General features: G+C 41.5%; 1 protein-coding gene across 4 annotated transcripts in view; it reads right to left on the reverse strand.

The window, feature by feature from the left end:
- Window positions 1-26,912, reverse strand: part of ANKS1B (ankyrin repeat and sterile alpha motif domain containing 1B) — a 1,077,938-nt gene that overhangs the window by 63,052 nt on the left and 987,974 nt on the right. For 2 of the 4 annotated variants that reach the window (XM_067009945.1, XM_067009947.1), the window contains 3 exons: window positions 26,454-26,561; window positions 24,076-24,255; window positions 1,658-1,732 (listed from right to left, as the gene is read on the reverse strand). In XM_067009945.1, coding sequence (XP_066866046.1) covers window positions 1,658-1,732; window positions 24,076-24,255; window positions 26,454-26,561 — 363 coding nt within the window. The remainder of the gene's footprint in view (window positions 1-1,657; window positions 1,733-24,075; window positions 24,256-26,453; window positions 26,562-26,912) is intronic. The other 2 variants (XM_067009946.1, XM_067009948.1) reach the window with 2 other exon arrangements.

Genomic DNA, 26,912 nt, shown 5'->3' on the forward strand with positions numbered 1-26,912 from the left:
GCTATATTCTTAACTTACTTCCTGAGAAAAATGTTTTGTAAGAATGTCAGTAGATAATTAAAAGCTATGATTATGACTTAGTTTTCTAACATGAACAGGAAGATATGGTATTTTCCAAGCCTTGTATTATTCTTTAAAGAATTTTTAAAATTAGGATTTAATAGATTTTTTTAATAGAAGCTTTTAAATCTTTTCTACTAGGAACTGCTCCCACCTACCTGCTTGCAAATTTAGATCTGAATATTAACAAACATTATTCTCTATTGAGAACACTTAATGAAAAACTAAAATGATTTTAAATGACAAGTGTTATTTTCAGGTTTCACTTTCAATAATTCTGACAAATAACAGAGATGGGCTACCCAAACATGTATGATATATGCAATTAAATTTACTTTCCATTTACCCCTACAACTTTGAAGAAGGCTACATATAGCTCTATATTTATAAATATGTATACCTGTATTTGGATGTGAATGTAAGGAAAGGTCTCCTACAAACATTCACACACACATGAAAGCAAGATGCTGCTGCAGTTCTCTTAAAACATCTTCAAGAATAAATAATGCTGGTTTGGTCAAATGCAGCTGGTTATCTTGAATTTGTTCCTTTTGATGATAAAGAGCAGAGATGGCCACTTCTGAACACGAAAAATCACTGGTTAGAATTTACGTGTTCATGAGGAACTGCTGGGTCACTGGAGCATCAGTACCAGGCAATGTATAGACACTGTGGTCCCCAAGTGCCAGAAATTCCCATGCACAGGAGGAGGGGTGTGCCTGACATGGCACCTCAAAAGAGGCCCTTTGCATGCCACCCCAAGAGCTCTGCTTAGTGATTCTCAACCAAATGTCTCAACCTCTTAGACAGCAGGCTATCCAATAAGAGAAATTTAACGGAGTGTGAAAATAGAATTGTATTTTAAAATACAAAATGGAACAAAAACCCAGACATTAAAATATTTACTTTCCAAACAAAAATGAATTTTTAAAAAGTATGCAAAGGTGAACTGTGAATATTTGAATATTAAGCAGCTCAGAGTAAAACAGGTCATGATTTCACACACATTCCAAAGATCAATTCAGTACTGTCAAGTGGAAAAAAAGAAACAGGCTGAGAACCACTTTGTAGCTGTAATGGTGCCTCTCCTTGGCTATACTCCTCCCATATTTGCATAAAACATATATATAATATCATGCAAATCATACTCAAATATTTCTCACAAGTAAAGTGCATGAACCTTTGAGAATTGTTAGGCACAGAGGACTGAATAGCCCATGGACATGGGAAATACAAAATGGGGAAGAATAACACTGATATATACATGGGTATATATATATCAATTTACCCTTTTCCTTTTTCCTGTAAAAGCAAGTTAACGCAGACACCTGGGATGAAAGCCAAACTCACATGGGACAGATTTTAACTGTAGACTTCAAAACCAAGTATGTTTCTTATTTTAGGACAATGTTTGCACGTTAACTAGTCACAAGGCACAGTGAATGAAGTATAAGAGACAAAAGAAATCTCAGGAGTTGTTAGACATCACAAATTTTCTGCATTGCCAGGACATGGTCCCTATAGCTACTGACGACACTTCGCAACACACGACACAGCTCAAGTTCAGGAAGAGAAAAATAACCATTTGTAACCTTACATTATGAACCTGATGGATGGCTGAGAAAGGAAATCCAGCGTTCTGATTCGTCCATATCTCACAGACAGACGACTGCTGATATAAACAGAAAACTATCTCATCTTGTCAATATTTAAAACACAGCAGCTACCAAGGTAGCATCAAAGAAGAGAAGGAGGAAAATAATAAAAAGCAAAGAATCATATTTCTTAAAAAAAAAAAAACCCAAAAAACTCAAAACACCAAAAAAACCTTTTAGGGTGCCCGAGGTTTAATAATTGACTTTCAAGTCATTCTTTTGCCTAAAAACATTTTTGGGTTGGCTGGAAAAAAAAAAAAAAGACCATTTATGCATTAGTATTATGTCAAGGGAAATTACCAATCCATTCACATCTTGGAAAAAGCAAACTGTGTTTTACATTTGCCGAAGAGAACGGAAATACCTTCCCCCTTCATGTCATTCGTTTCAGAGGATAAATATTTTTATGACGTTCAAGAAGGATGGGAAAAAAAAATCTTTAACACAGGTCAAACATTTTTATTTTCTTATCTTCAAATGACCGAGAGCAAACAATGCAATACAATGACTTCCCTAATTTACTCATTGCTCAAGTTTATAAACCTAGAGAGATGTTTCCCCTCCAGAGCTCTCAAGAGCAAAGCCCTGTGATTAACAAGGAAGAAGTGTCAGTTTGCTGCCCAGCGGAGGGAATGTGCGGTGGTGGAGGGGCCCCAAGGAGGCACAGCAGGGAGGGGCTGGGGTCAGGAAGCTCAGCTCCGTCCCTCAAGCAGAAACTTTGGGGAACGCCATTTGGTTTCTGTGAGCCTAATGAATCTGCTCCACGATTCGGATTCTCTACCACACCATTAACAATCTAATAACCAACAGTTATTAAAAGGCGGTAACGTTTGCTTAGAAACAAATGCCAAATGAACCAACACCCTCCCAGGAGTTAGAGCAGAAACCACCAGATAAACCAACGAGACTCCTGGCTTGACCTTTACAGAGTTCTTTTCCTGAATTCCATCATCTAAAAGACACCATGAAACTGAATCACAGAAAATGGCAGAACGCCTTAACTTATTCAGCCAAGCACGGTGAACATCCCCAGAATTCACAAGCAGAGCACACAAAGATCAGTGCAGGAAGGAGATAAGAAGGTAACCATAATACAGTTTAGAAACCCGGCAAAGGACAGTATCATCAGCAAATGCACTGTGGAAAAGAAAGCTTATCCCTGGCTAAATGTTTCCCCCACCTCCACCCTCCCGGAAACGCTCACCAGAAATTTAACATCTCTCTCTCCAGTTCCAAAGGCAGCTCCACACACACCTACATCTTTGCTTTCCATCCCTTCTGTCATCTGGATGGCTTGCTGGGGACAGACTGTCAGGTAATTGGCATTCTGTTAAGAAAGTAAGATACCTGGGGTCTGACCAAAAGGCACCTCCAACCACCTCCCACTTAAACCAGCTCTGCTATTCTCAGTTTCTGCTCTAAACTTCATGCTACTTTCTCCACAGGGGCATCTTCCCCTTCCTTCTCTGCAAAAATTAAATCTCTTGCAAGTTAAGTCTTGGGGCCATTAAACCCCCAGCCTCGTCTCCAGTAGGTGTCATCTGATTTAAATATATGAATTCCATGCTTCAGCAGGATTACCATCTTAACCGGCGCCAAACATACTTCTAGGATACCCTTAAAGCACTGTCACCCACAGTTCTGAGATCGTTCCTTTACAGAAATTACATCTTCTACAACTTTCACGGACTTTCAGTGCTAGAAGTAACCCAGGGATCACCTGTCACCTGACAGATGAAGAGAAGGACATTCAGAGAGGTTAAGTGGCTTGCTGTGGTCACACAGGGAAGTGTCACAACGTGTCAGCCTGCCAGGATGGCTAGGGCGGAACGCCAGCCCAGTACTGACCTCACCAGAAGACGGAGAGAATATTCAGTTATACGGAGGCTGTTTACTAATCCTGAAACAAATATATATAAATGGAGCCAGCTCATGGAACAGTCTCACCTCCACAGGGGTTCAAGTACCTTAAAAGTTTTGTTTTCCAGTCAACTCCTCCCAAATGGGCCCTGCCCAGTCCCCTCCTCCCTGGTGGGGCAACAGGCCAATTGACATTCTGGGCAGCCTGCATGACCTCCTGGCCACTTTGAGTTATGAAGAATTCACTTTTTTATAAAACTCCAACATCATTTATGATTCCGACTTTGCCCTTCCCCACCACGCGCCAGTCCTGAGGCTTAAAGACACCCGAGGTGGGTTGGCATATGGTCCTCCTTGGATGCCCCCCACGCCAAGCTCAACCTCCTTCATGCACTTAGTTGGGGTGGAGGATACAGGAGAAGGACGAGGGCCTCTCTCTTACTTGGCAGTGGCTGAATTCTCCCTGCTGGTTGTCACTGCTTCTCAGGGTACCACTAACTTGGTCTCTGATCCTTCTAATAGGAGCTGCCACGCCCTGGGTTCTACCGTATCTGTGGAGGTTCTCTGGAGGTCTCTACTGGGGAGGGGTGTCCCTACTGCACAGTCCCTGATGTGAGAAATCTGGCTCTAGCCTGACTTTCCCCAACCCCACCCAGTCTTCCTAGGTAGGACACGTGCACGCCCCTTGGGTGGGATGCAGGGGAGAGTGCACAGGCCCCGCCTCCTGACTGCTTAGCCACAGCACATATATACATCCTTGCCATGCAGAGCAGTCTGCTCTGTGACCAATCTTCCCCTCTGCCAGGACATCTCCCTCCAGTTCTCTCTTCCTCAGTTCAGGTTGGTTTATGGGCATCTGCTCCCAGAAGTTCACCTAGAAAGAGAGATACCAGTTTCCCCTTCTGGCAGGTTCCCTCACTTTGGGTGAGCGTTCCTCTTGGAGACCTTCTCCTTAGGCTTGGGTTGCACGGGGATGCGCTCTCTCCCCTCCCATGGGAAGGGAGGAGAAGCCTCGGTTCTTTCCACAGTGGCTCAGACAATTCTCTGCCCCCCTGGCCCGCCCCCAGCACCAATCTTCTGACTCTGTGGACAGGAGGCTGACTGTGCAGGGCAGGATTCACCATCTGTTGGTAAATTCCAAGTAGGGTGTCTGGCTCCCTTATCAGCAGCTCTCTCTTCAGAACGTGCAATACTTAGTACCTACAGGCAAGTTCCCCCTTAGCATCCTGTTACATGAATATATCTTCCAACAGTCACGGAAGTTACCAGAGAGTTAAGGAGGGAAGAGAGGGTCTTGTGCCATAATTATTATTATTATTATTATTATTATTGCAGTATGCGGGCCTCTTACTGTTGTGGCCTCTCCCGTTGCGGAGCACAGGCTCCGGACGCGCAGGCTCAGTGGCCATGGCTCACGGGCCCAGCCGCTCTGCGGCATGTGGGATCCTCCCGGACCGGGGCACGAACCCGTGTTCCCTGCATCGGCAGGCGGACTCTCAACCACTGCGCCACCAGGGAAGCCCCATCATTATTTTTATTTAAAAAAATCCATATAAGATTTTCTCAGTGAAGAAATAAAACCCTCCTCTAGTCATATACACTGAAGAGAGTTCCCATGTGGCTTATATACCTTTTAAAGGTGTTACAATAACTATTTTTCACTTATAAGGTATGTTCAAACTTGATAAAGTAAATCCTCTCTCATTTCCAATAACTATGTGCCTCAGTGCAAATGGTAAAAAGTCATATTTAAAAAACAGAGTTTAAAATAAAGGCAGTTAATTGTATTTTAGTTATGGAGATTGTTTTTTAAAAAGCTGATACATGTCAGACATCACAGTAATTCTGACGGTAGCAAAGACTTTACCAGGTGCGTAAGAGCAGTAACTTAAGGTAGACCAGCTGTAACTGGTGTCTTCACAACATGAAATGGCTCTTCTTCTAGACACATGGTTACCAGGCTGAGTGTTGGAATGAATTTTTTTTTTTTTGCGGTACGCGGGCCTCTCACTGCCGTGGCCTCTCCGTTGCGGAGCACAGGCTCTGGACGTGCAGGCTCAGTGGCCATGGCTCACGGGCCCAGCCACTCCGCAGCATGTGGGATCTTCCTGGACCGGGGCACAGACCCGTGACCCCTGCATCGGCAGGCGGACTCTCAACCACTGCGCCACCAGGGAAGCCTCTGGAATGAATTTTTTAAATGCAAAAGAGTTTACCCTGCAGAATTTCATTACATTGATGAAGATAATACTTCAGGGTACAACATGCATTGAAGTACAGAGTGTTTGTTCAAAAGCTTTTAGAAAGAAAATAGCAGTGAGAAAATCTCATCTGGGGCCCAAATTCCTAGAACAGAAGTGATTTAAATCTAAGTTTTAATTAAACTTTAGAATGTCCTCATGTGTAAAGAAGAATAATAATAGCACTTGGCCTACTTATTTCATCAGGTTGTCGTGTGGCTCATGCTAAGCTTCACGCGAGAGGGAACTTTTTCACATCTATGTTTTTAGGACCTGGAATACAGAAGCCATCAAACGTATTGACTGAGTGAATGGAATCATAGAATGTGTTCAATATTTCTTGGCAAATGGTCAAGCACCATAGGAACATTAATTACTGCTCTTCGTTATCACGTTTAGTTGATCTACTTTGCTGTTGCCCCTTGTGCCTTCAGTAAACTACACCACTGACAACACACTTCTGGCAAAATGCACCAGAGATGAACCTTTCAGACGTCTTGTTAGAGATGGTCTCGTTTTTCCCGATAAAGGCTGAAAAAGCACCGCTGACTTCGTTGAAGAGAGAGGCACACCTATATGCTAAAGAGCTGCTTGTACAAGCCTGGAAACAATTCTGTAAAAGGATGGTAAACACCCTTTGCAATTTCATTTGCTTATTAATTTTCTCTCAGTTCCTTTTCCTCATACATTGTGAAGGTTGATTTAGTTGATCTGAACTTGAACTACCATGAAATCCAAATAAATGGGGGTTAAGTAAAGGTATAGCAATCTTAGAACTGAGATATCAATAATTTAATGTTTATTTCTTTGGTGATGAATTCAGAACACTTTTAGAGGTACACAATTTTATCTTGAGTTCAGACCTCTCTCCTGACTCTGGAAATGTTTTCTTAGAATGCAACACACATATTGCTATTGTTACCATTACATATCTCAGGTTACCACGAATACAGTTCAGAAAACACCACACATTTGCATTCAAATCTAATAACAAACTAAAAAGCAAATTACCTATATCCAAAGTCTTTCTCCTAAAGGTTGACTTCTTTTTTGCTCAGTTGGTAGCAACCCAGTAATTTACAATAAATTCTCTCTCCTTCACCATCTGTTTCCCCTTCTTTACTGGAACATTCCCTGTAAGTACTGAAGCATCTTCCATTAAAAGCGAACAAACCCCTTTCCTTGACCCAACATTCTCCCTGAGCTCCTGCTCCAATTCCTGTTCTTTAAGAAGCAAATGCCCCCAAGAAGTATCTATATGGTCTCTGCTTCCCCTTCTCCTGTCCTCACCTGAGCCTACTCTGCCGAAACTGCTTTTTTTCATTTTGTCAAATCCAACTGTTCATTTTCCTTGACCTTCTGACACTTGATCACTCCTTCCTTTTTTAGCCTCCTTTGCTGGTTCCTATCATCCTCTGGTCCCTGGAGCATCAGACCTCAATCCCTTTTCCTTCTCTGGCTTTACCAGGTGGTCTCATCCTGTCCTGACTCCCAAATTTATGTCTCCAGCACAGATCTCTCCTCTGAACTCCAGATTCAGACATCCAGCTGCCTTCTTAACACCTCTCTGAATCTTGATGATTAAGAGGTATCTTAACCTTAAATGCCCCAAACCAAGCTCCGGATCACCTCACCTTCCCTATAAGCTTTCTTATCTCACCAAATGGCAACCCTCTTCTTCCAGTTGGGGTCGTACTCTTTTTTTTTTTTTTCTGTACGTGGGCCTCTCACTGTTGTGGCCTCTCCCATTGCGGAGCACAGGCTCTGGATGCGCAGGCTCAGCGGCCATGGCTCACGGGCCCAGCCGCTCCGCGGCACGTGGGATCTTCCCGGACCGGGGCACGAACCCGTGTCCCCTGCATCAGCAGGCGGCCTCCCAACCACTGCGCCACCAGGGAAGCCTGGGGTCGTCCTCTTGCTCACATTTCACATTCATTCCAGCAGCAAATCCTACTGAATCTACTTCGAAAATCTTCTCACCCTCCTATCACTACCTGGTCAAGTCACTACCTTTTCTCACTTGGATTCTTCCATTAGGCTTCCAAACTCATTGCTCTCATCCTTGCACCCTTAGTGTTTATTCTCAATACAACAGCCCAAATGATCCATTTAAAATAAAAGCCAGATCATGATGTTGTGCTCCATCTAACTCAGAAGAAAATTCAGAGCCCTAATAGTGGCCTGCAGGGATCTCCATCCTCTGGCTCCCATGCCCGCCCTTACCTCTCTGCCCTCCTGCTCACTCGGTTCTGGACAGCAAAGCACACTCTTGCTTCAAAGCCTCTGCCCTTGTTTCCCCTTCTCCAGACACTGCAGGACCAGCTCCCTTACCTCACGTTCTACTCCAGTGTCACCTTCTCAGAGAAGTCTTCCCCCAAAACCCAGCATATTATATCCAAATTAAGTCTATGCTTTCTATGCTGCAAAGGGATTATTCTTTCAGGCACAAATTGAAAATGGGGAAAAAAGTTTACAGCATAAGAACCTGTCTTCCTGGCACCCTGACATTCATTCAGAGATAATTACTGCTCATCTATTGGGTATAAGGCATGGGTCGCAAAGTGAGTAGGGGGTCAGCCCTGCTTTCAGTCAACATTTATGGAATAGGCATTGCTACGGACATGATCCATTTTCCTTTGTCAGGACCAGTAAGTAGTGAACTGGGATTCAGAGGCTGATGGTGGGTCTTAGAAGCAGCAAGTGGGCGATAGCTCCATCAACTCAGTAATACCAATTAGGCTCTGAAAACCTTTGGGATTCTGCCAATGTTGTGTAGCTAGTTTAATAAAGAAGCTTGTATGAATAGAGCCCTCTGGTCAGATTCTATCAGACATGGAATTTTCTGCCTTGTTCTAGCTCTGAAAAAAAAAAAGAAAGCTTTTCCTCTGTTTCTCCCTTACATTTGTCATAATTTTTCACACTTTGGGGTGTTCAGAAATTGACCAGAAAGGATCCAACAAGAAATACGAAAGGTTCAGAGTGAAAATTAAGAGTAATGAAGTCCATTTCTTCTCTTGGATGACAGCTCTTCTAAAATAAAACAAAAATAAACTTGAAGAGAGAACAAAACAGCTTCAAAGGCAAAAGAAAAGAGAGCACCCTAACAAAGGAAGCCTTGGTCAGCAGCCAGCAAACTCAGCGCCTCCTTGAGCAGAGACTAAAATGAGATCTGTCAAAGGATGGAGTCAGACAAATTCAGATCAGTCAAGCAACAATGCACCAAACACCTCATATGCAAAAGAAAACACCTCTTTTCTTCAGCAGTGACAGCCCTCGCAGCCTCCTCTTCCATGGGCACTACCCACACCCTGCCTGGAAATCAGAACCTTTTGTCTCTCCTGAGTTACCCAGAAGTCGCAGGCCAGCATCTTATTTCTTCTGTCCCACTGTTGTAGATGTGGGAACCATCCTCCTCCTCTCTTCACGGGTGAGTTTTGCAATGTGTAGACACTCTCTAACAACCATATGTGATTCTTCTCTTCAACTACATTGTGAACGTCACAAGTTCAGGCTTTCTTACCACTGGCCCTCTCTGTAAAAGGCTTCCGATCAACTATTTTATTTGCAGGGAATGCTGGGCTAAAAAAATCCTGCTCCCCGTCATGTCTTCACTTTTCTGATGAGCAGTCTTCTCAAACCTTCATGATTGTGAACTTGACCCCGTATCAGGGCAATTCTTGGACAGGTTGGTAATCACCTGCTGGAAGTGGAAGGCCAGGCCAATAGTTGTTTTTCCATGTGTGACCATGATTGCTGGTGTCAGAATGAATCAATCTAGCAAAAGTGGGAGGAAGTAAACACTACATTCGGTCTCATCATCAGTACGCTGACATGATACAAATTCTGATATCACCTGCTGCCTGCCCAAAGTTACAGCTTTCTCTCACTCACTTCCTCCCTCTCCCTTCCTTCCCTCCTCCTCCCTCCTTTTCTCCACCCCCCACCGTCTTTCTTCCCTCTTTCCCTGTAAACTCTGATTCTGCTACTGACAGCACATAAAGTCAGCTCTCAGCTGCCGAAATAGGAGAGAACTATAGCTATGTGACCTGTTATTCATTTGTAGAGATAATACATAACCTGCATTCCCTAATATGACAGTTGTAGCCCTAAATGACATTACACAATTATTTATGAAATCTCTTCACAGGAAAAGAAAAAACAGAGCAGAGGAAAAAAATGGAACACTGTCTATACAATCCAGATCTTACTGCTCAGCTCCCCAGGTCCCCTCGATGTTGCAGGGAACTTAAGTCAATTGGGATCATGCTGTTTCTTGCAATATGGGCTATTTTACTTGTTCTCCCTCCAAGTTTGGATGCCACCACTCTTGATACAAACATTTTTCAGGGCCATTAGCAGAAATATTAATCACTCATTCAGAACTGCAGCGATCAGCTTTTTATCATAACATGAACTGCTGCAAAAAATTCGATTTTGCCAAGTATTAATTGTTCTCTGCCTGTAACATCTCTTTAAAATATACATTATGTTCCTTTCTTGTAAATCGACAATGTCATTTAAAAAATTTAAACCCGTTTATTAACTATATGCTCCACATTGGTTCCTGCCTCTGGTAAAAAAAAAAAAAAGAGGTATTAGACATCATTCATTCAATGATGTTTATTGAGACTGCACTATTTCCTCATTTTTTCCTTGTGGAATATATGGGGAAACAAGGTCTGGTTGATTTAATCCTCTTGCATGATGCCAGCCTAAGAGGTCTCTGGTAGAAGGCTACCAGAAGAACTTTTTCCTCAGTTCTGCCTTGTTCAGCACTGAAATCAATACACTGGAGGAATTACTTGAAAGGCACACTTTTTTTAAGGTGCACTTTTAAAATCAGCATATTACACAGTTGGGAAGGAATCACTGATACATTGAGCATTGACCAAGTTCTAAAACCACACTGACATAATAGGATTATTGGATAAACAACTTGATAAAACTGAGCTGGAAAGGAATAATATAAATGTAAAATCCTGCATTAAGGTTAAATACACACACACACACACACACACACACACACACACACACAGCACTGCTCATGGCCATTGATAAAGGCTGGGACATTTCCATAAAGAAAAGCTCAGTAAGAAGTAACCATATCTCAATGTTGTTAAGCATGAACATCAACAAAGTAGACATGCCCAGAGCTGAGGAATCCAGATGTTGTGTAGCCTGCATCCCACTTATCAGAATGATATTGGCAAGAGGTGGATGTGGTTAATATAGTGAAGGGAAGACATCAAATTGTCTTTAGTCTTAAAGGACTATGCTCAGCAAGAGGGAGTAGATTTACTCTTCGTACTTTCAGAAGATAGCATTAACTAACTACATGGGAGCTTTAAGGAGGCTTCTTTCAATTCAATATAAGGCAAGAGTTCTATTAATTAGAACTTTTCTGAAGATGATGGGGCTGGCTGCCTCACAAAGTGGGGACTGCCTTACAGGGACAAGTTCAGGAATAAACTTGTGGCTGTTTATTAAGGATGTATTAGAAGGGGTGCTGCATCAAGACACATTTTCTGGCCTCCTCCCACCCTAAAGTTCTCTGCTTTTCATTTAACAGAAGCACAAAAGAATCCTCTAGCCATAAATGCATGTAGATATTGCAAGTCACTACAAATTTTTGTGATACTACATTCAAGCCTCAAAGTAGAGACCGATACAGAAAGGGGGGGGGTCACAACATTTCACAACTGGTTATGTGAAGCAATTGTTTGCTACCCCTAATTTGTAAAGAATGAAAAGTTGGATGTCAGGAGCAAAGGATCTTTTTTAAATACAATGTTTATCCACACCACCTTAGAGGTTCAATTCTCTACTAACTTTGCACTTATATAAAGTATTAGATATTAGTAACAGAATTTGTCAAAGGACTGAGAAAAACTGCACTGAAGCCTTTTGGGGTTCTAGAATTTTTAGAATGTATCATGTCTGCTGGTATAGACACAACCTGGGTGTTCATCATCACAGTGGTTAAAGCACAGGCTCTGAAGCTAGACAGCTTGGGTTCAAATCCTGGCTCTGCTTCTTACAATCTCTGTGGCCTTGGGTCAACAACACAAAGTCTCCGAGCCTCAGTTTCCTCATTATAAAGTTGTATTAATCTGTGCTGGCTCTGACGATAATGACGATGAACTAACTACCAGATTTAAGCTTGGCAGATGATATGCTACTATGCCAGGTAGTTTGTTTCTCTAAAAGATTTGAGACCATCCCAGTTTGTGTCTAAGCTGGAGTCCTGGAAACCTGTGGTTTTGTGGTACCTAATACCTGTGTAAAGTAATCTGGTCAACAAGTATTTATGGAATGCTTATTACAGGGAATTAAAAAATAAGGAAGAGTCAGGCCTCACCCCTATGTAGCACTTATACACTTTACTGTAAAAGAAATAAAAGAAAATTTAATATATAATATAATGACATATTTTTAATATATGTTAACTCATAAAGTATTTAAAAGTACTTAAGTATGGATACCATCAATAAATCCTCTCCAAAGAGCTCCAATGCTAACTCGGTTATAACACAGATAGGAACCTCCTGTACAGTGTTTGCAATCCTAAGAACTATTGTTTCCATATCTCTGGAAAGGTATTAGTTTGGGGCCTACTAGCTGGAAAATAGAAATAGTTTTGTAAAACACAGCTAAATATTATGAGCTTTACTTTAAAATGCATTTATTCCCGGTTGCAGGTGAAAAAGCATAGTGTAGAAGGAACTAGAGTTATCTCAAAATAATAATAATTTCTAAAATCACCCAAATGTAGAGCTGTATACTTTGTAAACTACTGTGACAACTACTACTTTATTTGTGCCTCATAACAGTGAGGTGAGGGGGCCTTGATCTCACTTGAGGAAGAGAAAACTAAGGCTCTGAGTAGCTAAGAGGCTTGTTCAAGTCTACAGAGGCATCAGATATCAGAGGCAGAATTTTTAACTCTGACCTCATTACTTCAAATCTGGTATTTTTATTTAATTATTATTATTTTTTTGTGGTACGCGGGCCTCTCACTGTTGTGGCCTCTCTGGTTGCGGAGCACAGGCTCCGGACGCGCAGGCTCAGCAGCCATGGCTCACAGGCCCAGCTGCTCCGCGGCATGTGGGATCTTCGCGGACCGGGGCACGAACCCGTGTCCCCTGCACCGGCAGGCGGATTCTCAACCACTGCGCCACCAGGGAAGCCCCAAATCTGGTATTTTTAAAAAGCTCATCAAATCGAGTATGCAAAAATGAAACGAATACCCATGTAATATAACAATTGTCCATCAGATATTCTTGGAATTTGGATGTCAGAATGGGTTTATTCAGGTGCCCACCACTGCTATTTCTGTCTGCCCAGAAACCATGGCCACTTCTGCTCATGAAAGCCTATCCACAGGAGGAGTTCCTTTGCCATCCCTCAGTTCCTGTGGTTCAGGTGGAGCTAAAACCACCTCCAGGCATGTGACCTATGCCTGGCTAATCGCATCTCACACACACACACACACACACACACACACACACACACACACACACTTTGCACACACACACCACACACACACATGCTCCTCTCCTGTGTGATTAGCTCAGGACACATAAAAGATCCAAACCAGCCTGATCTGAACCAGTGGGACTCAATCCTGAGGCTTTTTGGGGAACTCTTGGTAAGATAAGCCCTCTTTCTTACAGGTTCAAGTTTAACAGGAATTGGACTTGAAACTCCCCTCATGTAGAGAAAGCCTGATTGGGAAAAGAGCCAACCCAGAGGACAGCAGAGCTAAGACATGAAGAGCCTGAGACCAAGATGTCATATGAGCACCCGAACCCAGGCTACAAGGACTTTGTACCAAAAATGACCCAGATATGTGCCCTTTTCTGCTTAAGACATCTTGAGTTGGATTTTTGTTACTTGCATGCACTCAGAAGAGTCACTACTGATTTATTACTTTAGTTATACATAAATGGAAGTAACTGAGACAGGACCGCACAATAAGCCTCATTTCCTCTAGACATTAAACACCTTCCCTTTATTTTCTTTAATACTGGAAAAAGAAAAGGAAGAAGGAGAAGGAGAATAAGAGAATTCTCCTACCCTTGAAAACATATCAAGGTCAGATTATAAGAGCCAACACTGACCTGTGGACCCAAGAACTGGACTGAATCTAATAAGAAACATTCCCAAAATTTAACAAGTGGGAAAAGACAGCCTGGTGTGCCTCTTTGCAAACATGCTGCTCAATGTCAGCCAGCCTAAGGCACCACTGTTCATGTTTTTTAAAAAAAATCCGTGGTCTGGTTTTAATTGGAAACATTCTCCTTGGTTAAGTACCAGCACATGATGGGTAGGTGGAGACATCACAGCTTCCCTAGCAAAGAGAGTGGAGGTGTTTAGGTCTGATGGCGTCGGTCAGAACAAACTCCTGGTCATCTAATGTGCCTCACTGATGGACTTGACAGAGAATGAAAGAATTGAGACTCGTAAGATGAGTATCAAAACGTAAAAGTGACTCCATCTGAGTGATTCTCCCACTTCTTCCTATTTTTTTTTTTTTTTGACTGTGGTACAGGATAGATGGTAATACTTCAGTGTTGCCCATAAGACGATAATCATATTGGAATTTCCAACACCAAAGTTGTCATGGGGAGAGCATATATATATATATATATTATATACTTAAAAATTTTTTTCTTTAGTATCTTTATTGGAGTATAATTGCTTTACAACGTTGAGTTACTTTCTGCTGTATAACAAAGCGAATCAGCTATATGTATACATATATCCCCATATCGCCTCCCTCTTGAGCCTCTCTCCAACCCTCCTTATCCCACACTTCTAGGTGGTCACAAATCACCAAGCTGATCTCCCCGTGCGATGCAGCTGCTTCCCACTAGCTATCTGTTTTACATTTGGTAGTGTATATATGTCAATGCTACTCTCTCACTTTGGCCCAGCTTACCCTTCCTCTCCCCATGTCCTGAAGTCCATTCTCTAGTAGGTCTGCGTCTTTATTCCTGTCCTGCTCCTAGGTTCTTCAGAACCATTTTTTTTTACATTCCATATATATGTGTTAGCATACGGTATTTATTTTTCTCTTTCTGACTTACTTCACTCTGTATGACAGACTCTAGGTCCATCTACCTCACTACAAATAACTCAATTTCATTTCTTTATGGCTGAGCAATATTCCATTGTATATATGTGCCACATCTTCTTTATCCATTCATCTGTCTGTGGACACTTAGGTTGCTTCCATGTCCTGGCTATCGTAAATAGAGCTGCAATGAACATTATGGTACATGACTCTTTTTGAATTACGGTTTTCTCAGGGTATATGCCCAGTAGTGGGATTGCTGGGTCGTATGGTAGCTCTAGCTTTAGTTTTTTAAGGAACCTCCATACTGTTCTCCATAGTGGCTATATCAATTTACATTGCCACCAGCAGGGCAAGAGGGCTCCCTTTTCTCCACACCCTCTCCAGCATTTATTGTTTGTAGATTTTTTGATGATGGCCATTCTGACCGGTGTGAGGTGATACCTCATTGTAGTTTTGATTTGTGTTTCTCTAATGATTAGTGATGTTGAGCATCCTTTCATGTGTTTGTTGGCAATCTGTATATCTTCTTTGGAGAAATGTCTATTTAGGTCTTTGCCCATTTTTGGATGGGGATGTTTGTTTTTATGATATTGAGCTGCATGAGCTGCTTCTGTATTTTGGAGATTAATCCTTTGTCCATTGCTTTGTTTGCAAATATTTTCTCCCATTCTGAGGGCTGTCTTTTCATCTTGTTTGTGGTTTCCTTCGCTGTGCGAAAGCTTTTAAGTTTCACTAGGTCCCATTTGTTTATTTTTGCTTTTATTGCCATTTCTCTAGGAGGTGGGTCAAAAAGGATCTTGCTGTGATTTATGTCATGGAGTGTTCTGACTATGTTTTCCTCTAAGAGTTTTCTAGTGTCCGGCCTTACATTTAGGTCTCTAATTCCTTTTGAGTTTATTTTTGTGTAAGGTGTTAGGAAGTGTTCCAATTTCATTCTTTTACATGTAGCTGTCCAGTTTTCCCAGCACCACTTATTGAAGAGGCTGTCTTTTCTGCATTGTATATTCTTGCCTCCTTTATCAAAGATAAGGTGACATATGTGCGTAGATTTATCTCTGGGCTTTCTATCCTGTTCCATTGATCTATATTTCTGTTTTCATACCAGTACCATACTGTCTTGATTACTGTAGCTTTGTAGTATAGGGAGAGCATATATTTTGAGAAAAGGCAGTTAACCGTCCACATTAACAAACTAGGTATACAACACATCAGGTTTAAATTCCAAGTATGAAAGCACCGTTTTCCACTTTTGCTTGGCATGATGCCTTTGGGCATAGATGGTTGACGGTCCAGAGTTCCTGGCTTGAAACAGGGCACAGATATCATCAACATCCCAAGTTATCACTGAAGCTGGTGTGTTAGCTTGTCGACTCAACAAGCTGTCACATCGGAAGCTCCTGATGGAAGAGCTTACTGAGTTTATTCTTAACCTTCTTTTTTGGGTTATATATTATCTGTCTGTGCTTAAGTATTAGAAGCTGCCCTTTAGACCTTCATGGAAAAAAGTTTTGAAGTCATGGATACGCTGAGCTTTTCTGAGCAGTGGTGAGGTGATGAAAATCTAAATTAAAAATTAGCCACTAACTCATGGACATTTGAAAAAAATCTAATGTAACTCAGTAATAAAACTTGTTTAGTTGGGGAAAAATCACTTTGTAAAATGCCGTTCTTTTCAACACAGTTGTACCATTTTTTGTGTGTGTGTGTGCTGTACGCGGGCCTCTCACTGCTGTGGCCTCTCCCGCTGCGGAGCACAGGCTCCAAACACGCAGGCACAGCGGCCATGGTTCACGGGCCCAGCCGCTCCGCAGCATGTGGGATCTTCCCGGACCGGGGCACGAAACCGTATCCCCTGCATCGGCAGGCGGACTCTCAACCACTGCGCCACCAGGGAAGCCCGTACCATTTTTTTGAAGGCTGATTCTGTAAATTCCATAACATGAGAGCAGTGGGTAGAATTTCTAGGAACACCAGGCTTTCTTTCCCAGAGAAAATACAGAAGAATAAATTACTCCCTTCTTTCCCAGAGGCTGGCTCAGTGTTTTTGCCTCATGGATTTTGGGGCTATCCATGCTTTCTAGTTAACAGTTTTGTGTACTTTGTATTTCAAACAAGTTTTAAAGTTCATTTAAGTCAAAAACAATCCTTTCTTTCTCACTTAATGTTTTCTCTTACCATGTTACAATAATAACATGTTATTACTGTAAGATATCCTTTGCTACATACTTTTTTGTACGCTGAATTTGCAGAGAACTCTTCCATCTCTCCTCTGCCTTCCCTGGCTTTGTGATCATCTCACAGATCCCTTTTCCATCATGAAAGATGCTCCTTGGCAGAGTTCATATTTATACGATTAAAATAATAAGGAGGAAAATTCCAATTCCATTCGCAATATACATTCTAAGCATAGAAATAATACTGGAACAAAAGGACGGTCTTTATAGAATGCTACAACCATCTGAGCACTTACCTTTCTAATGTCTTTGGCATTAACTGGGCCTACAATGAATCAGGGACCTTTGAATTAGGGACTGATAGATGATATATCTGAATTGACAGTCATATCATCTATCTATCTATATATACATTGTGATTTACAGTTTAGAATATACTTAAACATAAATTATCTGACACACACAAGCCTGCGAGGCAGTTTTTTTTCCATGTTTTAAAGACAAGGAAACCGAAGTTCAGAGAAATCACATGACTTGGTACAGGTCACACAGCCTGAAAGAAACCAAATCAAAACTCCAACTGAAGATGCTGCTAAGGAAACAGCATCCACTAATTGGAGAAACCCTCACAGGCAAGAACTTCTCTGTATATGCAGTAAACCCCACAGTTACCTACAAAGCTTTTCACAAACATGGGAGGAGGGCAGAGTTCTACCAAATGTGCAGGGAGGGTTTCCACTAAGGTGATCAACAAATAAACACTGTAGAAACTCAGAAATGGATTAAAGATCTAAATGTAAGGCCAGATACTATAAAACTCCTAGAGGAAAACATAGGCAGAACACTTTTTGACAAAAATTGCAGCAATACCTTTTTAGATCCATCTCCTAGAGGAATGGAAATAAAAATAAACAAATGAGACCTAATTAAACTTAAAAGCTTTTGCACGGCAAAGAAAACCATAAACAAAATGAAAAGACAACCTACAGAATGCGAGAAAATATTTACAAATGATGCAACTGACAAAGGATCAGTTTCCAAAATATACAAACAGCTCAATATCAAAAAACCAAACAATCCAATAAAAAAACGAGCAGGGGCTTCCCTGGTGACGCAGTGGTTGAGAAGACTCTCCCCCTGCCGATGCAGGGGACACGGGTTCGTGCCCCGGTTTGGGAAGATCCCACATGCCGCGGAGCGGCTGGGCCCGTGAGCCATGGCCGCTGAGCCTGCGCGTCCCGAGCCTGTGCTCTGCAACGGGAGAGGCTACAACAGTGAGAGGCCCGCGTACTGCAAAAAAAAACAAAAAACAAAAAACAAAAAAACCGAGCAGAAGACCTAGATAGACATTCCTCCAAAGAAGACATACAGATGGCCAATGGGAACGTGAAAAAATATTCAACATTGCTAATTATTAGAGAAATGCAACTCAAAACTACAATGAGGTATGACTTCACTCCGGTCAGAATGGCCATCATCAAAAAGTCTACAAATAATCTTTTTCTATCCATCTCCTAGAGTAATGAAAATAAAAACAAAAATAAACAAATGAGGCCTAATTAAACTTAAAAGCTTTTGCACAGCAAAGGAAACCATAAACAAAAGGAAAAGACAACCCTCAGAATGGGAGAAAATATTTGCAAACGAAGCAACTGACAAGGGATTATCTCCAAAATATACAAACAGCTCATGAAGCTTAATATCAAAAAAAACAAATAACCCAATCAAAAAATGGACAAAAAATTTAAATAGACATTTCTCCAAAGAAGACACACAGATAGCCAAAAAGCACATGAAAAGATGCTTCAACATCACTAATTATTAGAGAAATGCAAATCAAAACTACAATGAGGTATCACCTCACATCGGTCAGAATGGCCATCATCAAAAAATCTACACACCATAAATGCTGGAGAGGGTGTGGAGAAAAGGGAAGTCTCCTACACTGTTGGTGGGAATGTAAATTGGTAGAGCCACTATGGTGAACAGTAGGGAGGTTCCTTAAAAAGCTAAAAACAGAACTATCATATGACCTAGCAATCCCACTCCTAGGCATATATCTGGAGAAAATCATAATGTAAAAAGATACATGCACCCCTATGTTCACAGCAGCACTATTCACAATAGCCAAGACATGGAAGCAACTTAAATGTCCACTGACAGATGAATGGATAAAGAAGATGTGGTTATGTATATGGAATGGAATATTACTCAGCCATAAAAAAGAATGAAATAATGCCATTTGCAGCAACATGGATGGACCTAGAGATTATCCTACTACTACTATTATCCTACTAAGTGAAATAAGCCAGACAGAGAAAGACAAATATCATATGATACCACTTATATGTGGAATCTAAAAAAAGAGATATCAATGAACTTATTTTCCAAACAGAAACAGACTCATAGTATACCTGAAACTAACATGATATTGTAAATCGACTATACTTCAATAAAATAAAATTTTTTTAATTAAGTATTTTTTTAAAAAAGGGTTTTATGGTGAGAACCAAGAGCTGATTCAGTAAGTTTCCACTAAACTACTAGCAATTTTATCCTCATTCAGCTCACTGTTCCTATGTATGGAAAATCTGTTAGAGCATATGGGAAATTAGTATGTATTGAACTGTTACTAAGATATTCTATATCATGTTAAAATAGAAGTAGCCCACCGGGCATCAGGGGCCATAGAACAGGACATGGTCAGGCAGACAGCTTGAGTCCTGTCTCTGCCATGTAGCAGCTGCAGGCAAAGCACTCACCCAGCTGGGTTCCTTGAGTATAGAAGGGGCTGCTGTGAGGTTTAAATAAGACACTGCATGTGGAATTTCAGACATGGATGGGGACATGGCAGGGCTTCTATGTGGCTCAGTTTCCATTTCTCTTCCTCTAACAGTATCAAAAGAACGACCATTTGTAGAACTAATATAATATGTAAAGTGCTTTCCAATAAAGAAGTAATGGATTTGTCATACTTCTTAAGTAATACTGTTTGGATCAAGATATATTAGACTTTCAACTGAATCAACTTTCTAGTGATTTAGAAGCAATTTAGACAAAGTCTTTCTAGTGCCTGACATATTGCCCTAGGCAAGTTCTGATTTGGTTTCTTTCTGGCTGTGCTACCCGGAACAAGTCACATAATTTCTGTTTCCCAGTCTTTGAAATGTGGATAATGTCTGTTTCTAAGGTTTGTACGGCATCAGGTAAGGTAACTGCCTCAGGCAATATTGATATTTCTAATTAGATGAGAGCATTCAAAACACAAGAATTTCTATAGTGTGGGTTTTCTCTTACTGTTTAGGAGTCTTTTTTATTTTGTGAAAATAGAAGTATTATTTCATTTTTCCGTAAGTATTTGGTTATAAATAAATGGTTATAAGTTTCACTTTGGGAAACTCCTTTTCCTTTTTTCATAACTTTGGAGAATGTGGTCCCTAAACTTTATTAATTCCATTACTCTCATTTATTATTCATTTTAAGAATGTTTTGACTTCTCCTAAATATCACTCGAGAAAATTTCTAAATATTGCAATTAGGTCCTAAATACTGGAAATATTTTTCCTCCTTCTGTTATTATTTTTCATATTTTCACTTACTATCTCATCTCCACAGAACTTGGTCTTAAAAGCTGATCTGCCATGTGCTACACACACATAAATAGTTGTGTAGGATCCCTTGTTTGTGCTAAAATGAGATGGCAGATGTGACAGTACTTTGGAAATTTAAAAGCAAGCTCTATATGCATTAAGGTATTATACAAATGTGAATGCAATATTTATTTATTAGGGGTATGGAAATAGGGGAGCCTTTCAGAACTTCTGAGCTGAGTCCAATTTAGAATTATAGGCTAGAAAGCCATGTTTTCAGCATGATAGGCAATCCATTGTTTAGATGTGTTTACATCATTACATTTCATGGTTTCAAAAATCCTATTAGTATTGAACTTGATTTTGTTTCTCACATATTTATTGAAGACAGTTTGATGCCACAATATTGCTTACATCAGAATAAAAGCAAACAATAGCCGTACTATTTAAAATCCTCTGGATTCCAAGACAAGTATTTTAAACAATGGTTTGAGTTGAAAACAAGTAATCAAACACTGTGTTACCTTTAAAAAAAATATTTGCTAACGAACAAATTTAATAGGTGGAATGGACATTAAATTTATCTCAATCTAACTTTTAGCATTGGCTTTTCAAGTGAAAGCACTTCCACATATCTGCTGGGCAAAAGCTATGCTCCTACGAATTACTGCAGCCACCAAGAACTTAAGGTTCCTGGCCTATGGCTAGAATTCCAAATCACTCTTCTGGGGGCTCAGGTAAACTTGAAGCAGTAGAGGGGTTTCTGAGAACAAGGATTTGTCCAGGTGATTTTCTTTTACCTGCGTTTTCCTTTCTTTTAGTAAGTAAGTAAGAAAGCCTGAAGGTGGACTTCTGCCTTTTAGAGGGAAACAGACTGGTTAGGCATGCATTAACCAGCCTCAAGTAAGCCCCTTGGGAGAAACCCCTTGGGAAGGAAACTCAGAGACTGAGCTCCTGGTTGGAAGGAGGTGTAACTAGCTGCTTGCTTACAGGAATTTTAAGTGCTACAATTGCTAATTCAAGTCCTTAGGAAGAAGACTTGAATTCAGCTTTACTGGCTAAGGGCATAACTTTGGGGAAGATGGGGTCTAGAGACAGTTTGACGGGCTCTAAAAAAAAAAAAAAAAAGCAAACGGATTTCAAAAATTATTACAGCAACAGAAGAATAAGAAAAAACGTCCATTGGGTGGCTGAGTGGTGAAAAAGCCACATAAATAAAACTGTTCAACAACAAAATTACCGAGTATTTCATATTTTGACAGGTTAAAGCTTTGAAATGGTGCTATTTTTTAAAAGGTACCCATTCATTTCTCCACGATTTTTGGCATTTCTAGACTGGGAAAGAGTCTCAAGACAAATAAAAAAACTGCAATTAACACAGCCTAAAGAGCTGCAATCCCAGAATCCCTTTTTCTTATCGATTGGATTCCTGTAGTGCCATCGCCTATTGATTCTGCAGCAAAAGTGCTGCATTGAGCAGTGGGATATTAGAAAGCTTCTAATAAGCTCCTGGCTGCTGATGGAGGCCTAGGTCTCCATCAGTCATCTGATTATTGTGAGCAGTACACGGGAGGGAAATAAATAAGCACATTCACACAGACCTGCCATAGCTCCCAACTCATCCACGGCTTACCTCATTTCTCTTTGTGCATTTTGGCCTTTCTCACCTGGCCAGATAAAAGTTCATTCAATTTTCTCAAGGGCAAGACAATTCCAGAAAGGGATGCATTCTGATTGGAATGACAAGAAAAAGATCTAGGCTCTTCAGAAGGTAATACTGCCCCTAGGTTGTGAATCTCACAAAGACCGTAAGGGAGCAATTGCTAGATTACCTCTGAGTGCGCATACTCGGGCAAAAGAGTAATTAATTTCCTCTCTGAAAAAAAATGCACTATGGGGAGAACTCGCATAAATTACATGAGCAGTTCAGACAGGTGATTCTGTTGCTGAATTTGGCACAGTCAATAACAGCTAATGCTTGTTAATGGATGATACGCCCTTATCCAGGGAAGAAAAGGGTCCAGGAAAGACCCAGTTTGCATTAATACATAAAGACTACATGGTTCAAGGTTAAAACAAACCATGTCTCTGAAATGCTGTCATTAGAGAAATTTAACCACGTATGTGATCCACAGATAGTAACAAATAGCAGGAAATGTATGAACATCTTGGGGAAAAGAGCTTTTAGATTGTTTATTTAAAAAAACATCAGTGAGAACAGTAATAAGGTTTAAAAGACAATACTTAGCAAGAGAGAGAGGGAAAATTATTCTCTTCTTGTCTCTCCCACATTTTCCACCTCCCTTCAGTAAAAGATTCTCCATAATCCCAACATTGCTATTCTCTGCACAAAGAACTCTGAGAACAATTCGATATTGAGCAAGTTGAAAGGAGACACGATATCTCAGACCCCTTCTCTCCAGGGCATATGCAGGCAGAATAGCCATGGCTTCTAGAACATTCTCTTCACATTTTTCTTTCGTGAGCGGCAGCACTGAATGTTTACCAAAGGCTTAAAAAAAAAAAACCAGAATCTCACCAAACAGCTGAGAAAAATATTTAACAACCAAGGCAACGCAAGTGCAGTCAAATTTTCACCTCGAGATTCTCATCTTAGGTGTGGGAGGCAGAGAAGCCTCTCAACGCTCAGTCTGAACCTAGAATGAGGATGAAAAGGGTTGATTCTGCCAACAGCTGTCAACAAATCCATAGCTGTGAGCCTCGGGGTGACACTGCAGAGCTAGCTGCCCATCTGAGTGTGCTTTAGGAAGCGCACCACTATTTGCTTATGGCTGACTTGAGTTCCTGAGCAGCAATCTGCGGACAGGTGAGACACGGACATCCATACCCAAAACACTGGAAAGGTCTGAACAGGACAGACCTCTCTCTTCAGTTATTTGTGTCAGGCAGCGGCATCATTTTCAACCACTCAAGGTGACAGTACGAGACGGATGCAACTAGTCCCCATTGTACAATTGTATACACATCTGTAAACTTGGGAGAAAAGGAACCACATTTCTCCGAGTTAATACTCCCCCACCCCCAACTTTTGCCCTGTCATCCGACCAATTTACATTCTATAATCCAGACTTTTATGATTTATTTTTTCCTTATGATTTGATTCTTACACAGTATTACTCCCATCAGGGCAAAGACTTTCTGGGTGCAAAGAGATCAGACATAATTTCTTCAGTAAAGAAATGGATAACAAGGATCTGTGTGTACATTCCATTCCCAGAAAGGTCCATTTCATTCTAGTTCGACTGAGCAGAGAACGAAAGTCATGGCAAAAATGGTAAAATTCCAGTTACGTTGTGCACGGTAGGCATCCATCGTGAACACCTGTTCGAAACTGGAGTGCGTCGCTTGATATGTGGGTGAAAGACAAAAACATCACAGAGGCTTTGAACACCTTACCTGGGCCATCTGCCTCTCCAGTTTTGATCGGGGAATATCATCAAAGTAGTTTTCATTTCTTCTCCTCCTTGCATCGCCCTGCATGATAATGTGAGGAACGTCTAGGGAGCCACCAGTGGTGTAAGTGCTTTGGCTAAGTGATGGAGACAACTGAGGAGGAGTGTGATTACCACTGGGTTCCTGAATGGAAATACATCATGAAATAAATACCACGTTCTTGCGGCTGACCTCTGGTTTCAAAATTGTGAAATACTGACAAGATACACTGCGGGGGTGGGGTGTCATTTTTGAATCAACTGCCAAGGAGTCGATGACATTCCACCGTTTTGTTAATGGCACAATCAATACCTCCCCGCTGAGCATTTCAGCTTGAAGGTCTTACAACATCAACAATCAGACTCTGTTTTCTTAAGCCAGCACCATGGATGATCCCAGGAGAGAGGCACACATATATGTTGGGCACCCCTGACACTATCACTTGTGTTTACAAGGGAAGGAACTGTGTCTCTACGTGGACAGAGGGGCCTCACCATGGTAGATGCCATGGCAGGGAAGCTAAAGTGGGACCTCATGGGTGCTGACCCTCCATCGAAGAGTAGCCTGGAAATCCCTGCCAGGAAGAGGACACAGTATGGAAATGGCATGTCACACGCACAGACTGCAGAGCAATGCATGTAATGACAAGAGGATGGGCTTCAATGGCAAAGAGAACTGGGGGAGACTGGTCAAGAAGTAAGATAAAGGGGGGAAGACAGCTGGGCTCGGATGTTTGCAAGTAAAGTGGAGGATTGGATCGTGCCGATTCTCCAGGCTACTTCTCCCCAGGATGTTCTGGACCTCCTTTGATGGCTTAAGGTCCTACACTTTTTCTTGGGAACTTCTGTCTTTGATTTGTCTGTTGTTTCCCTAAATCTCTTCCAGAGAGCCAGAGGGAGAGGTTCAGCAGAGGAAGGAAAGACAGTAGGGTAAGTAGCAGGGAATTACTCCTCGAAAGGGTCATTTTTTTTTTTTTTTGGCTCCGGATGCGCAGGCTCAGGGGCCATGGCTCACGGGCCCAGCCGCTCCGCGGCATGTGGGATCTTCCCGCACCGGGGCACGAACCCGTGTCCCCTGCATCGGCAGGCGGACTCTCAACCACTGCGCCACCAGGGAAGCCCGAAAGGGTCATTTTAGGATGGTTACACTGATGGTGCCTGTATCTTTCTCCTCTTTTGTGTAGCAAAACGAAGGCAAAACAATAATCCCTTTCTAGCCTCATTTTCCCCCAATTTATTTGAGGCTCTTCTCACTGAGGGAGAAATAGGTCCTCTTCTATCTTCACTACTCCCTAAGCCCTCACTAGCCTCCAAATATCCCAGTGTATTCCCACTGCCCCGATTGTCAGTTTTCCTCATGGCCCTCCTGGAGCCAATTCTCTTGCATTTCCTGAAGTCTTTGTGTATTTTCTTCTCCTTTAAAACTGAATCAGCCTTAAAATCTTAACAGCTCCTCTCCTGCTCCATCGTCTGTGATACTGACAGTAGTTACTGTTTGCTGAAGTCCACTGATAAGAGGCATTCGACTGCATTTCATCACTGGCAGTGACATCCAAGTGCTACTTTTGTGTTCGTTTATTATCACTGCCCTTTCTGACACTTGCAGAAAAGGAATCAGAAGCAAGCAAGTGCAGGACTCAATAAAGAGAACAGAGTTGGAACTCTCCAACTGGTCATGGTGATCCTGCCTTTACAGTAAGTTTTTGAAAAGTTTCTACAGGCCTCGTGAACACCAGGGACCACTGGCCATTCTGCATGGCCATCTTCTCTCTCTCTGCCTTCCTCGCCTTCCTTCCTCTTCCACTTTATTTCTCTCTTCCTCCTAGTTTTTCTACCCCATAATTCTAAAATACAGCTGAACTAGTTTACTAAAAATAAAGTTCTAGATTCTCTATTCTTAATTTTTGAAGTGGGTAAAGCTGAAAAATTTTCACTTCTTAAAAAACAGAAGACCCTAAGGTTCATTTAAAATTGATCTTTTACTTAACTCTGGTCCTCATGGATTTTCTACCTTTGGGTTTGAGGAGTTTGACAGAAAACTCATTTCTTCTCTTGGTGTAGAGGGGTGTGCGGGATGCGGGGTAGCGGAGAGGTTCTTTAAAGGTGGTGGTTTCTCAGATGTTAATTTAAATCTCAAAAATATATATTTAACCAACTGAGAAAAACAAATCTTGTCGTAGAAAACACTATCAAAGGCGAGATAGTTTTTTATACAGGTGAGGTAGGCTACGTGGAAAACAGCCTGTACTTCCTGATCCACTGCTTCAATCATTTTTATTTTATTGCACAAAATAATTTTCGAGGATAAGAGTGGAGGACAAAACAAGCATGCTGGGTACTTACCCTGAGAGTGATGGACCGAGGGGGCTTCTGTGGTGGATCGTCGTGCAGCCTGTCTCCTAGAGATGCCAAGATACGTTTCCTGTGGCCAATCAAATTGATTTTTAAAACCTGAAAAGACATATATTTGGGTTAAATATTTCACTTGAGAAAAATAATTTTTACGTGTCCTAAAAGATAAAGGAGGGGAAAGAGGTTTGTGCAAAGTGACCTCTGCACCGGGAGAGATGTGGTGTGAAGTCAGTGTGTCCCCTCGGATCCAGAGAGAGAGGAACAGAGCGGCAAGGCAATGTGGGTAGGAAGAGAAAGCAGGCACAGTGCTGTCACTCGGGCTGCCCTAGGGTCTAACTCTCTACTGAGCAGCCACAGGACCCTTCCAAAGTAGAAGTCAAGCCTCGTCCCTCTAATAGCTTCCTACGGCTCCGAATAAAATCTGAGTCCTGAGCTGGCCTCAAGTTCCAA

This window comes from Kogia breviceps, chromosome 12, assembly GCF_026419965.1.
Source record: "Kogia breviceps isolate mKogBre1 chromosome 12, mKogBre1 haplotype 1, whole genome shotgun sequence".
Lineage (NCBI taxonomy): Eukaryota > Metazoa > Chordata > Mammalia > Artiodactyla > Physeteridae > Kogia > Kogia breviceps.